This window comes from Pelodiscus sinensis, chromosome 3 (genome assembly GCF_052426305.1).
Source record: "Pelodiscus sinensis isolate ZL-2025 chromosome 3, ASM5242630v1, whole genome shotgun sequence".
NCBI classification, from domain to species: Eukaryota; Metazoa; Chordata; order Testudines; family Trionychidae; genus Pelodiscus; species Pelodiscus sinensis.
The window spans coordinates 187,416,209-187,430,053 of record NC_143054.1 but is presented as its reverse complement, the minus strand read 5'-3'; the positions used below and the strand labels follow the sequence as shown (position 1 = coordinate 187,430,053).

The 13,845-nt window shown below is 45.9% G+C and overlaps 1 protein-coding gene across 3 annotated transcripts in view; it reads right to left on the bottom strand.

Annotated features, from left to right (window-relative positions):
• Positions 1-13,845, bottom strand: part of WDPCP (WD repeat containing planar cell polarity effector) — a 248,485-nt gene that overhangs the window by 130,611 nt on the left and 104,029 nt on the right. For all 3 annotated transcript variants that reach the window (XM_075925595.2, XM_014569024.4, XM_075925596.2), the window contains one exon: positions 2,692-3,301. In XM_075925595.2, coding sequence (XP_075781710.2) covers positions 2,692-3,301 — 610 coding nt within the window. The remainder of the gene's footprint in view (positions 1-2,691; positions 3,302-13,845) is intronic.

Below are 13,845 nucleotides of genomic sequence, written 5' to 3'. Positions count from 1 at the left end.
GAGAGAGATGGTAGACAGACTTCAACCACCTCTGCATAACAAGATCATCTTTACCACAGAGTAGGTTTCAGGCAATATAGGACCTATGAAAAGGCTTCCAGATATATCTTCATATGATCATGAAGAATTGTCTGAAATGTCTACATCACATCGCATCTTATACATACATGATTCAGCACACTAAACTTCACCTTAGAGTTTTGGTTGAGAACAATTCCTATGAATTTGACTTGCTATACAGGGAGAAGAACTGACATGTCCTTGATTGACAGGCCCAATGAGCAAAAGAGGAACATGTGCTCTTCGATAGCCACTATTACTTGATGTCTGGAATGACATTTCATTTATGAGTTGTCCAAATGTGGGTACTCCTGGACTACTGCCATCCTGGGATGTGCTACAACCACTGTCTTGCATGTTGTGAAGACTTTGAGGGGCAGAGGACAGGCCAAAGGGAAGGACTGTAACCTAATAGTGAATATTTGCTCCAACAAATCTTAATCTAACTGTGGCTCTGGTGAATTTGCCACAGGGAAGTTGACATCCTTTAAGTCAAGGGCAGCAAACCAGCCATTGGGGTCAAGGGATGGGGTAATAGATGCCAGGATTGCCACAGGAAGCTTATCTTCTTTACAAATCTGTTGAGGTTTCACAGATCTCTTCTGGACCGTGGCATGAGAAAATAATGGGAACTGAATCCATTCTCCCAGGTCCCTTGTTACCCCTTCCTGCAACATCACTGAACTTCTTGACTCAGTACAGTGTTGTGAGAACTGTCCCTGAAAGGGATGGGGAGTGTATGAATTGCTGAGTATATCCCAGGTGAACCATGCTTACAACCTATCAATCTGTTGTAATGTGAATCCTAGCAACCTGTGGGGCTACCTGGTGCCAGAGAGGAATTTGGAGGAAATGGTTTACAGGCCTTAATTAAAGAGTCAATACGACTTAGATGTTATGGATTATTTGGAGGTAATAGAAGGTGGCAGGAAGAAGTCTCTTCCTCTGAGACTTATGACATATCCTGGATTGAACCAGTTGCCTCATCAGGCAGAAACAATTTGCTACCTTTGCTGGACCTGTAGACAGAAATTGCTTTCTCTTTAGGGCCTAAGGTATAAATGTCCGAAAAACGGGATGATTGCCCTAGAATCTTTAAGAGACTGCAAAGCTTCATCTGCCTTCTCAGGAAGTAAATCTGAGCCCTCAAAGGGCAAGTCCTCAATGGTCTGGTGGACTTCAGCTGTCTGATGACTGTAGCCAAGAAGCACAATGAGTTGTGACTACTGTTGCTGGCACCTGAACAACTGAATCTGCTTCATCCAATGCAGCCTGTTAAAGATCCTCTTGCTTCCAGGCAGCTTACCACTTCCAAGAGCTCTGAACTTCTCTGTCCACTTCTTTACAAATGTCAACATCGGGATGCTGCCAACTTCGGTTGAGTCATTTTCCCCACATAGCAAGTGACTGGATTCCAAAATGGAGTTGCAAAGCTGCTTCCATCTCAAAGTCCAACTTCCCTCAACTTCGGAGTCCTGGTCTTAAACCCTTACAGATAGGGGTCCTTCTCCCAAACACCTGAAATGGTGGGAGTGAGGATTTCTGATAGGCAGAGCCATCGACAGCCTGCGCAGGCCCCTGGGCTAGGTAGGGGGGCCTCAGCTCCATGTTTTTGGGAGGGGCAGAGCTTTGGGCAGAAGGGGTGGGGCTACAGCAGCCAGCCCTCCGTGCTGCCCAGAGTGTGCCATGAGTCCCCCCCCCAACCCTCAGGGCCACATGAAGTGTGCCGTCGTGTGGCACTCCAGTGGAAATTTAAACAGCCCAGGTGTATGGCCGCTGCCACAGATCGGGCCCCTTTGAATCATTGGGCCCTGGGGCAACTGTCTCCTTTATATCCCCCCCACTGACAGACACACACTTCTTGTAGCCAGAAAAGTGCTTAAATCCCAGAGACTTAAGCATGCTCTGGGATCAAGCTAAATGCACAAAGAAAAATAAGATAACCAAGATTGTTTTCATAAATGAGTACTCCTGACTAAAACTATAACATAAGAATGGCCATGGATCAGACCAAAAGTCCATCTAGCCCTGTATCCTGTTTGCCAACAGTGGCCAGGTACCCCAGAGGGAGGGAACACAACAGGTAATCCTCACATGATCCCTCTCCTGTTACCCAGACAAACCACAATTATGCTATATATAATAAAAGAACTCTAGAAAAAGTTTTTCTAAAGTGTGAACAGGAAAGAATACGAGAAGCTCAGATACACAGTTTGACTGCCGACCAATGGGCAGTGAAAAGGAACTGAGAGGGTTTGGGATGGCTCCTCCCGTTTATACCCTGGGCTTGCAGGGTGCACAAGCCACTCCAGTGGTAGTAATATGGGAAAAAGTTCTCTCTTCAATTCAAAAGCATCTAGAATGGAAAGGACCCATGTGAGCACTCAGAAAGAGCTATGATTTTGTATTTCTGACATAAATAACTTAACAGAAAAACTATTTTTGTTGCAGTTGTACCTAGGAGCCCATCACAGGCCAGGTTTCCATTATGTTAGTCCCTGTATGAGGGGACATTAAATGGATTTGGAACATTAGCAATTATGAGACTAAAGTGAGCAATAACCTTCACAATGGGAGAAGCTGGTGAAGAAGAGGTGTTACCTAGACACTGTAATGTGCTGAGTGACTTACCAAGTTTAAACTGAAGAACTCCTAAAGGTCCTTTGTCAAACCGAATTAACAGAAGGTCATGAACATCCATGCTGTTGTCCCTGGGAGATGCAGCAGGAGGTGCTGCCCATTGTAGCTGGATGAGGCTGCTAGACACATCAAACCGCTTACTGAATTGCAAAGTTGTCGTAGGTGAATAGTCTTCTGCCAAAAGCTGCATTTTAATTGGGGACAGGGCCGTGTCAAAGAGCTGCAGCTCCCCTTGAGAGCTGCCGATCAGAAATATTGCTCCACTGGGGTGGCAGTTTATTAAAGCAGGCAATAGTTCTGCCTGGGCTAACAGAGTCACTCTCTGGTGGGCTTCATACAGAATGACTGAAGAATCTTCACAGCCCAGAACCAGCTTGTCTTCTGTAATGTTCCTGCAGCAACTGATGGCCTTTGATCTGAGAGGTATTCTGGTGACTGCCATGCACTGAAATTTCTTCCTCACCCACTCATAGAGGCAGCTGTCAGCCATGGGCTCTTTGTCTGTGCTGATGGAGTGCTCCACTGTGTGAACTTGATACGGCTGAGTGGTGCTAAAGCTAGCATCAAGCGGATCCCATTCTGTATGGACGTAACTCAAAACCTGGGGAAAAAACAGAATATTTTAATAGGCATTGATAATGATGCAGCCCCCTTTTTACAGGTTCGGAGGAAACTCCCCATACAGTTTCTGCAAAACAAAAACATTTAATGAAATCCTAACAAATCAGAATATAAAAGCCATACCCTACTCTCACAGTTTAATAACTAAACAAATGATCGTATTTTATAAATAGAGTTTTAAACTTTTTATTTAGAGGTTGAACTACTCCAATCCAGCACCCTTGGGACTTGACTGGGTGCCAAACCAGAGAATTTGTAGTAACACAGAAGGTAAATATTGTCTAGCAACATTACCAACACTTCCATTGCTTACTGGGCTCTGAAAAATAATTTAGGGGTAAATTAGAGCTAAACAACAGCACAGGACACAGAGCCAGGACTGGTGGCTGTCAACAAACATTATAGGAACATGGGTAATTTGGCCACACCAATGATAAGTGGACATCAGTGTTCCCTCAAAGGTGCGTGGCAGCACAGCTTCACGGGTGATTAAACAGCCCCGCCCACCCAGTTTAATCAACCCCGTCCAGTCAGATTAATCAGCCCTGTCCTGTGCTGCCGCGCAGCTTAGAGGGAACACTGGTGGACATCAAGCTAAATAAAATCATGCTGGACCACAGATGTTGCCGGATTAGAGAGTTCCGGACTAGCGAGGTTCAACTTGGCGTAATCTCTTTATCAAAAACATAACACAACTATCCAAACGTTATTCGTTTACACAGAGAACTTAGGAGGTGAGCAGAACAGAAGACACGAGAGACGATAGCTCATGTACTGGTCTCATTCATAAAAGAAAACAAGAAAACGAGCTGTTGACTGAATGCCAAGAATTGCTGGTTATTCACTGTAAACAATCAATTTAAAAATTACATTGTATATCCAGAGCAAAATGTTTGTGATTGCTCCTGTGGGATGTGGTAAGAGCAAATGCTGCATGGGCACTGTTGGTTGTACAGAAGTGGTAGAACCAATCTGCATCAAAACTCTGTGATATTTAATGCACAATGAGGAGAGATGTATGAATGAAACCTAGCTGGTTTAGATTAAGAGTAAATGATTATATGAAAACAAAGGAGGAGGACTAGCTGTCAAAATTGCAGGTTGAATAAACTAGAGGCAGAGCACAAAGGATGATACAAAGACCACAGATATATAACTGTAAGGATGTGGGGTATGGGAAGGCAGGAAGTGCAGTAAAGGGATGAAGAGAATAGTGGTGTTTGACAGATACTGGGTGGTATTGTATGGCACCTGAGCAGAGATGCTATGGGGAAATTAGGCAGTAGATAAATAATTAGCCTACTTTATTCTCTTAAAGACAGAGAACCAGGTTAGCAAATGTGTGCACCTAGGAGAAAGAGAAGGATGAGCTTGTTTGTATTTGTTCATGCTGAAATAAAACAGTAATAGGAAAATTCTGCCAAGCTCTTCCCACTGTTACACCCATGCAACCCCTTAGACTACATTCTAGTATTGCTGACCTGCCAAAAAATTTGGAGGCCCTAAAGGCAGAAATGTCAGTAAAACTTATTTTGAGGTCAGGCAGCATTGCAAGTAGCAGTTAAAAAAGATGGATAATAAACGTGATTAGCTGACTGAGCAGATTATAAGCCTGGAGGGGGACAAAAATGGAACAATGTGTTTTCAGTCTGAACTCAAAATATAAAAATACAAGAGTTGAAACCTAAATCAAAGTAGTTGATCATTTTGACTATGCTAAGTCTATGTGTGAGTCTATAACCCAGTGCAGAATTTAGCCTCCTGGCCTGTAACAGAGACAAAAATATATTCATTCTGAAATGTCAGCGATATTCTGAAGTGAGGACTGGTGAATTTCTGAACAGACTGTTTGGGATGAATACGTAGTTGGCCATTCTGGTTAAGAGGTATTGTTTTGACAGTTTACTCAACTAAAACTAATGTTAAGAAACAGAGCACTAATGCAGAAGCTGATTAGCTCAACTATATGGCAGGCAGCAAACTGTTTGTCTGATCATTCAAAAATCACTACCCAAGTTTTAGATTACCAATCAAGGAACAACAGAATAGAGGTGAATGTCTAAGTGTGAAGCAAGTACATATCTAGTAGCCAGTGCACTTGATTTTGATTTATTTCAGCTGAGTTATGTGGATTAGTCCCACACCTGAAATTGGCTCATGAGAATATAATGACAAGGGAAGCCAAGCCAAAGACCAACAATATATAGATACTGGGGCATATATTTCTGAATTGAAGTTATATGATGTGGAATGGAGATAGAATATCATTAGCATATGGGAGCAAACGTATTATTTTGTATTAGGTGAGTTATATGCAATACAACAATTATGTTTACCAAACTGAAAGGAAAATAAAACAGGAGGTGAGAATTTGGATGATATGCCTGTAAAGAGAAATATTTTATAAATATTTTGATTTGACACAGCACCACAGATGTTTTGGAGTGAAGATCAGTAAAGGTTAATGAAGTAATTTTGGATGTTGCTACAGTCAAACTAGATAATGTTTTTTTATTAGAAACTTGTAAATGTGTAGCAAATTGCCTGCAACAAAGGTAGAAAATATTTGAGAAACAGTCAGAGAAACTCAATATAAATTGATTCTGGTTACTTCCATACTGGGTTAAAAAGGCAAGATTGGCAAGTGTGATTAAGCATGGACCTTCGCAAATATATTCTTGCAATGGGAAATAGAGGGCAAAGAGAGGATGGTTAGATGCTTAGATTTTCAAAATGTATTTGTAATGAGAATTCATGTCTGTGATGCAACAGAAATCACATTTGACATGAACTGGAGTAATAGAAATACAAGAACTCTAAACCTGTGACTAAGGAATTATCTTCTGTCTAACTCTGTGAGTGAGTCTGGAACAGCCTAATTAGCACTCCGTAGGTCCTTGGGAAGCAAGAGATATTTGCTCCCGGGCATCCAGGGGCTCTGAGCAAGTAAGAGGGCTGGAGCTTTACGTGATACCCGATGGTATATGCAAAATGGGTAGTTTATCTATCTACTTCATGCTTTCCCAGGTTCAAGGGGGTCTTTTGAACTAACACATTCAAAAGGGGCAGGAGAAGGAAAAACAACATCTTTCAAGTTTCCATTCAATATTGAGTAAAGAGGCTCAAACCTACTTCCATTCTAGTCAATGGAAAAACTCCCTGGATTTAATGAAGAAGGTTAAACCCTAAATGGCACATAAAGTGTTTGTTGTATAGACTATATTTGATTAGAAGTCATGGGGTAATGATGAATGCTTATACTTATATGTCAAAATGACCTAAACGATATATGCAAGATCTGGTGGGGAGAGCATCAGTAATACAGAGTAGGGATGTTAAAAAGTGGTTAATTAGGTAATTGTGTAACCGCTGAAAATTTCAGAGGCTCCATGGTACGTGCTGAGGGCAGTATAATGCTAAGGCTTTGCAGTATGATGCTTATACTGCAAAGACTATAGCACAGCAGCTCCCCAGCAGTGGAGCTGCAGTCAAGGTTTACAGGATCAGTAGGAAAAGGCTTTCCTTGTTGACCAATCTCCGTCTAGACTGCTGCTTTTTGCCGGCAAAGTGCCGTGTCGGCAAAAAGCGGTGGCCATTTCTATTCAAATGAAGCGTAGGATATTTAAATCCCCGCTTCATTTGCAATAGCGATGTGCCTAATCTACATCCCTCTGTCGGCAGAGGGGTGTAGTTTAGACACACCCTTCTTAAACATTGATGTGAACAAAGATTTGTTTTGGGCAGGTTCGTGGAAAAAGTACAACTGCCTCCAAGTTACCAAGTTTTGTTCCTGTCAGAAAATGTATGAATGGCACATAATATTTGTACTTGGGGCTACCTAGAAAAGTGGTGAGGGGAAAGAAGGTGAAGACTCCAAAGAATTTTTCCCAAAAACGTCTCCCTCTGTCATTACATGTTAATATGACTGACAACACATTATACAATGAAGAAGGTTTATGCCAAGATGCCAGCCTTGCTCTGAGACATTTGGGGACATTTACCAAAAAAAATTAAGAAGGTTGCTTGCTGCAGGGCTGAGAACCCTTCAGTATTGTCTCAGAGTCACGAGGAATTAAAGATTATGACATGTGATGAAATCTCCAGGAATACACCCAATCAAAATTGGCAACCCTAGGCTCCAGTGATGGAGAAGGCGGCCTCCCACAGCCAAAGCATTGTGCTCATCTGACCTGAGGGGTGAGTGACACACAACACACTTAATCCTACCGGATTTTAAATCTAATTGCAAAATATGGAAAATTAGGGAGAGTTGGTATCCATGTTTATGGGTAGCCATGAGGAAAACAATAACCCAGCATATTAAGAAGTCTGCATTTTGGGGAGGAGTTGATCAAAGGGCTTTAGGGTTACCAGGTGACTGAAACATCCAGTTGAAAAGGGATTCAGGTGTATAAATCCAGTTGGTGCAGGCAGAGGAGCCGACGGCTCTGCAGGCCATTGGGCAAGACAGGGAGGGGCAGCTCCATGATCCCAGAATGGGTGGGGCCTTGGACAGAAGGGGCAGGGCCAGGGGCAGCCAGCCCTCAATGCTGCCAGGACCAGGGTGCACTGGCCCCTCCGCCCACCCACCCTCAGAGTCGCATGGAGCATAGCGCTGCGGCAGTGATTTAAAAGGACCTTTTCAATCACTGGGCCCCGGGGTGATTGGCCTCTTTTGTCACCCCCATTTGTTGGACCTGGATACAGGGTTGGCAGGCTCTCTAACTGGCTCTGTGTGGCTCCCTGGAAGTGGCCAGCATGTCCCTTGGGTCTTAGATGGAGGGATGATCACGGCGGCTCTGGATGCTGACTCTGCCCCACAGCTCCCATTGGCTGGGAACCGTGGCCAATGAGAGATGCAGCAGCAGCTCCTATGAGTGAGTGTATCACATCCCCTCCATACTGGTGCACATAACAAAATTAACTCTGCACGTGGACAATCTGTGGTGGGGTGGGGCCAACTGGTTCAGAGTAGGGGGGGGCTCAAGGTTGGGGAGGATGATGGCTCTGGTTGTGAGTGCGGGCTCTAGGGTATTGCTGAGGATGAGGCATTTGGGGTACAGAAGGGGGCTCCAGGCTGGGGCCAAGGGTTTTGGAGTGTGGGAGTGGCCTCAGGGCAGGATGTTGGAGTGGGGGAGCAGGGCCTGGGACAGAGTTAGGGTGCAGGAAGCAGCTCAGGGCTGGGTTGAGGTGCGGGGCACTTACCTTGAGCAACTCCCATTTGGTAGTGGAGGGGGCTAGCTCCACAGGGCCTGGGCTACCCCACACTGACCTGTAGGCACCGCTCCCCCTCACAGCTCCTTGCCAATGGGAGTTGCAGGGGTAGAGTCTCCAAGTGAGGGCCGCAGGGAGACAGTGCTCCCTGATACTTGCAACAACATGGCTCCAGCCAGTGTGGAGAGGAACAGCAGCGCACAGCACCACCTTGCCCCCCCTCCACCCCAGGAAGGGCTGGCCTGGAACGCAGGGCTTCAGAGGCTGCAGCTCTAGGCTAAGGGAGCCCCTTCAGTTCAGGGCCCGTGGGCTGCAGCCCCTAAAACACCTTCCTTAATCTGGCCCTGCTGCTGGGTCCAGAGGGGTGTGGCTCTAGAATCACAGAATCTTAGGGGTTGGAAGAGTCCTCAAGAGGTCATCAAGTCCAACCCCTTGCTAAATGCAGGACCAATCCCAATCCCAATCTCCCCAGCAAGGAGCTGCCATGGTCGGGGAAGAGGTGCAATTCTCCAGCTCTAGCAGGGAGTAGCTGTGTCTGGAGGAGAGGTGCATTTTTCTGGTGCTAGCAGGGAGCTGTTGCAGCTGGCCGGGGGAGAGGGGTCTCTCCCTGGCTGCGGCAGCTCTGTGCATGGCAGTTTTAAACCCTTGAAAGAGGCTTAGTAGGCGGCCACACAACTCAGACAGCACCTTGTTCCACATCCCAACCCCTATCCCCAAGATCCCCCCTTCACTCCAACCTGCAGTCCCAGCCTGGTGAAAATGAGCAAGTGAGTGAGGGTGGGGGAGAGCAAGTGACAGAGGCAGGGATGATGGAGAGAGAGAGGGGGCAGAGCCTCGGGGAAGGGGCGGGGCAAGGATATTTTGAGTGCTGCAATTAGAAAGCTGGCAACCCTAAAGGGCTTATCTACATGGTACTGCAATGCACAGGTAGACAAGCTCCAAGTTTTACAATTTCCTAAAGCTAAACCATAGACACTATTTCTTCCTTATGCAGCCTTATTGTACTGTTTGTTTCAGCCATTATAGGGCAAATCTATTAAGGTATCAGAAGAGCCCTTTCAAATGGTTTTATTTAGATTCTGATTGTTCACTTAGAAGAACCTTTAAAGCTCTCCAGGCTCCTTGCATTCTCTTCCTTCACATCAGGAGCTTGATCCCAAGCCCACTCATGTCAACTGAAACCTTCCCTAGCGAACACATTAACCCTTCAGACTTTAGAGGTAACATTAAGGGCAGGGGCAGATGACCGTTTTGCGGGGCCCCGGGCAGCATAATTCCGCGGGCCCCCCCCCTTTGCCACGGCGCACACGCAGTGACGCCATGAGCATGAGCGGCGGCGCCACAGCGCATGCGCGGAGCTTTCTGAAGCGCGGGGCCCGGGGCGGCCACCCCGTTCGCCCTGCCTTATATCTGCCCCTGATTAAGGGGCTACAAGGAAAAACGGTGTCCTCTGAGCACCAACATGGATTCAGAACTCTCAGAGGGTATGTCTACACTACAGCACTAATTCGAACTAACGGATCCAGACTAAAAAACTAGTTCGAATTAGCGTTTTGCTAATTCCAACTAGCATGTCCACATTAAGTGGACCCTGAAGCGGGGTTAAGGATGGCCGGAAGCAGTGCCGGCAGGGCATCAGATGAGGACTTAGAGCGTGGAGCTGCTGCCTCAGGCTAGCTAAGGGCTGTGATTAAAGGGACCCGACCCCCACCCCAGACAGACAGTTCTCAGGGGTGCCCTGCTTGCAAAGCAGTCCTGGCTTGGAGTGCCCTGAATGCCCACACTGGGCACATCACAGCACTCGGCCATCAGCCCGGCTGCACTTGCCGCAGGCTGCCATCTGGGGAGAGGGGGAAATTGGGGGGCTGCAGGAGAGCTTCCACCCCCAGAAGCCCGCAGAGCCAGCCCAGTCCTCCCCATCGGGGGCTCGTACCCCATTCCTCCCTCACCTCCTTCCACTTACCCTTCCCTAGCCCCCCTTCCTGATGTACAAAATAAAGAAAATGTGTGGTCAAAAATAGAATCTCTCTTTATTGAACAAAACTTGGGGAGACTGGGAAAAGGAGGTGGGAGAGGGGAAGAGAGAGGGTGGGAGAGGGGAGGGCAACTAAAATGATCAGAGGTTTGGAACAGGTCCCGTATGAAGAGAGGCTAAAGAGACTGGGACTTTTCAGTTTAGAAAAGAGGAGACTGAGGGGGAATAGGATAGAGGTCTCTAAAACCATGAGTGGGGTGGAGAGGGTGCATCAAGAAAAGTTCTTCATTAGTTCCCATAATAGAAGGACTAGAGGACACCAAAGGAAAGGAATGGGTAGCAGGCTTCAAACTAGTAACAGAAAGTTGTTCTTCACAAAGCAAAGAGTCAACCTGTGGAACTCCTTGCTGCAGGAGGCTGTGAAGGATAGAACTAGAACAGAGTTTAAAGAGAAGTGAGATAAAGTGATGGAGGTTGGGTCCATAGAGTAGTATTAGCCAGGGGGTAGAAATGGTGTCCCTGCCCAAAGTTTGTGGAAGGCTGGAGAGGGATGGCACGAGACAAATGGCTTGGTCACTGTCTTCGGTCCATCCCCTCCAGGGTCCCTAAGGTTGGCTGCTGTCGGCAGACAGGCTACTGGGCTAGATGGACCTTTGGTCTGACCCAGTACGGCCATTGTAAGCTCAGGGCTCAGGGTCGGGGGTCTCAGTGGACCCCCTTGATTTTCATGCACACCTGCTCCTGGGTGGCCTGGCTGGCAGCTCTCCTGCCCTAGACGGCCACTTTCCTGTGCCTAGTGCGGAGGTCGTGGACGAGGTCCACGATGTCCGCACTAGACCAGGCGGGTGCCCGCCTCTTGCGGTCCCGGGCAAGCTCCCGGGAGCCGCCATCCTGGTCCCAGGAAGAGTGGGAGGGCTGGGGGGCATCGGGTGGCTGGCTCGAGCCGTGCCGGGTACAGGGTCTGCTACCTGGGTGCTGGCAGGCTTGCACCTGGCACGGGCACCGTAGCCAGCCCGTGCCCCTTTAAGGGGTCCGGGGCCGGGAGGGGGGCAATAGAGTTTCCCTGGTGTTGGCCAGAGTGGCCACCAGGGAAACCTGGGGAGGGCTAGCCTCCCACTAGTTCGAATTAAGGGGCTACACACCCCTTAATTCGAACTAGTAAGTTCGAACTAGGCTTAGTCCTCGTACAATGAGGTTTACCTAGTTCGAACTAAGCGCTCCGCTAGTTCGAATTAAGTTCGAACTAGCGGAGCGCTAGTGTAGCGCCTATGAAAATTAATTCAAACTAACGTCCGTTAGTTCGAATTAACTTTGTAGTGTAGACATACCCAGAGAGCAAAATGTCATGGCACGTGTAACCTGTCTGCTTTTATCTAATGAGCAATGGGGTACAGATGCAAGGAGGAATGTGAAATTTAAGTGGCAAGCAAATCCCAATACTTTTACCCATTTTAAGATCCCTATTAGACTGTCTCTGCACCCCAAGAGAAGACATCAAGACCTAGACATTGCATCTAACCATCTATAGCAAGGGGTGGGGAACCTTTTTTGGGTTAGGGGCTGCTGACCCACATTAAAATCAGTCGGGGACCAAACATAAGTGAGACGCAAAACAAACAAACAAACCCCTCACTGATGTGGCCCCTAACTGAGAAGGAGAAAGACACCCCCCACATTCTCCTCACATACCAGAGCCTAGGGGGGCCCAGGCTAGTATATTTTGTTTGCTCTAGTCCTATGGGGGGGACGGCAGGAAGGGGCTGGAGAACCAGAATGGCTCCCCTATGCTGGGGGGAAGCTCTGAGCCTCAGGGGCTACATCCAGACAAGCTGGGGGCCACATGGCCTTACGTTCCCCACCCAAGTGTATGCTGACTAAATATGAAGTGCTCATGGCTACAGTGCAGTGGTCTATCTGCCTGGGAATGGGGGCTAGAGTTCCCTCATTAGCTCAAGGAAGTAGGCAGGGAAGCTGCATATAATTTACAGAAAAAAGGCAAAAAATAGAGAAGGAGAGTGGGGTAGTGCCTCAGTTACACAGATAGATCCATATTTGGAGGCCCCAACTTAGGCTAGCAGTTGGCCACAGTTTCAGAGTTCATGAAATACAGCTTGTGACTCCAAAGGGAGATGTCTGAAGGTCATTTTCATGAAGTAGAACCAATTATACTCTGTGAAGAAGCACTCCTTTTGAGTTTTGTAACCACTGCACCACAAATTGTAGTAAATGTATTTTAAAATGTTTTGCATTGTAATTTATGTATCCGTTCCCTATTAAAGCAGCTGTCATGCACCAGTGTTACATATTTCCATCCTTTTTTTCCATGATAGGGGCCTATGCATTAGCTAATCAGCAGAATGAGCTTCTATGCTCTTCCTTCCTAACATCCAAACTCAAAAACTGTAACATTCAAAGTTAAGGAAGTAAATCTTTCAATCTTTGAAATTGAAGCACCTGAATTACATTAGTTCTCTCTTATTTTTGATGTTTGAAAGAAAATAATAAACCTTATTTAGGAAGTAGTGCACTCCTGTGTGCACACTTTTAAACACTCAAATAATTGCAGGCTTTTTGCATGGAGTACTGAGAAAGGATAAAGCCCACATACTGAATGAAATAAGAGTTTTAAACAGTAGATTCTAAGCAGAAAATTGGCTTACCAAGCAGATAAAAAAGAAAACAAAGGAAACATAGAAATAAGCTCTCTGTGACTGAATTGTCTGTCTTTTCGTTGAGAAAATGTTTGATTTATTTTATGCATGTTAGAAAACTGCTAGTTTAATTTCACACCATGAGACTCCAAACAACAACAAACACTTTAATTAGAAACGTTGAGTGGGAAGTATGAGGCACTCTAGGGTAACATATCCTAGACAATGCAAAGAGGAAAAAATAAAACTCTTTTGAACTCATTTTATATAAGAACTCCCAGCTCCCAACTACAGACTGCTTATTTGCTGCATTGTATTTACAGTTTCATAGACATTCATTCATTTACATCTCCAGCTAACATTTATTCTTATTTTCTTTAAATTTATCACCATCATCTTTGCTCTATATTTATTCATTGAACTTTTCACCCAACCTGACATCAAAAATTTTACATTTGCTGCTTTGTGACTGTGTTAGGTATTTCAGCTATTCAGTCACATACAGCGTACCTTTCTTTCTGAATACTATAATTGTTAAAGGATAGCTCTCTTACAAAAGGTCAACTATGTTTGTTTCACAAAGTTTGAGAGACAATAACTCAAAAGCACTAACTATTAAGGACAGTCTCTTGGGAGAAAGAAACATGATATTCTCTCACAGGCAAATTATTATTTCCACAGGAA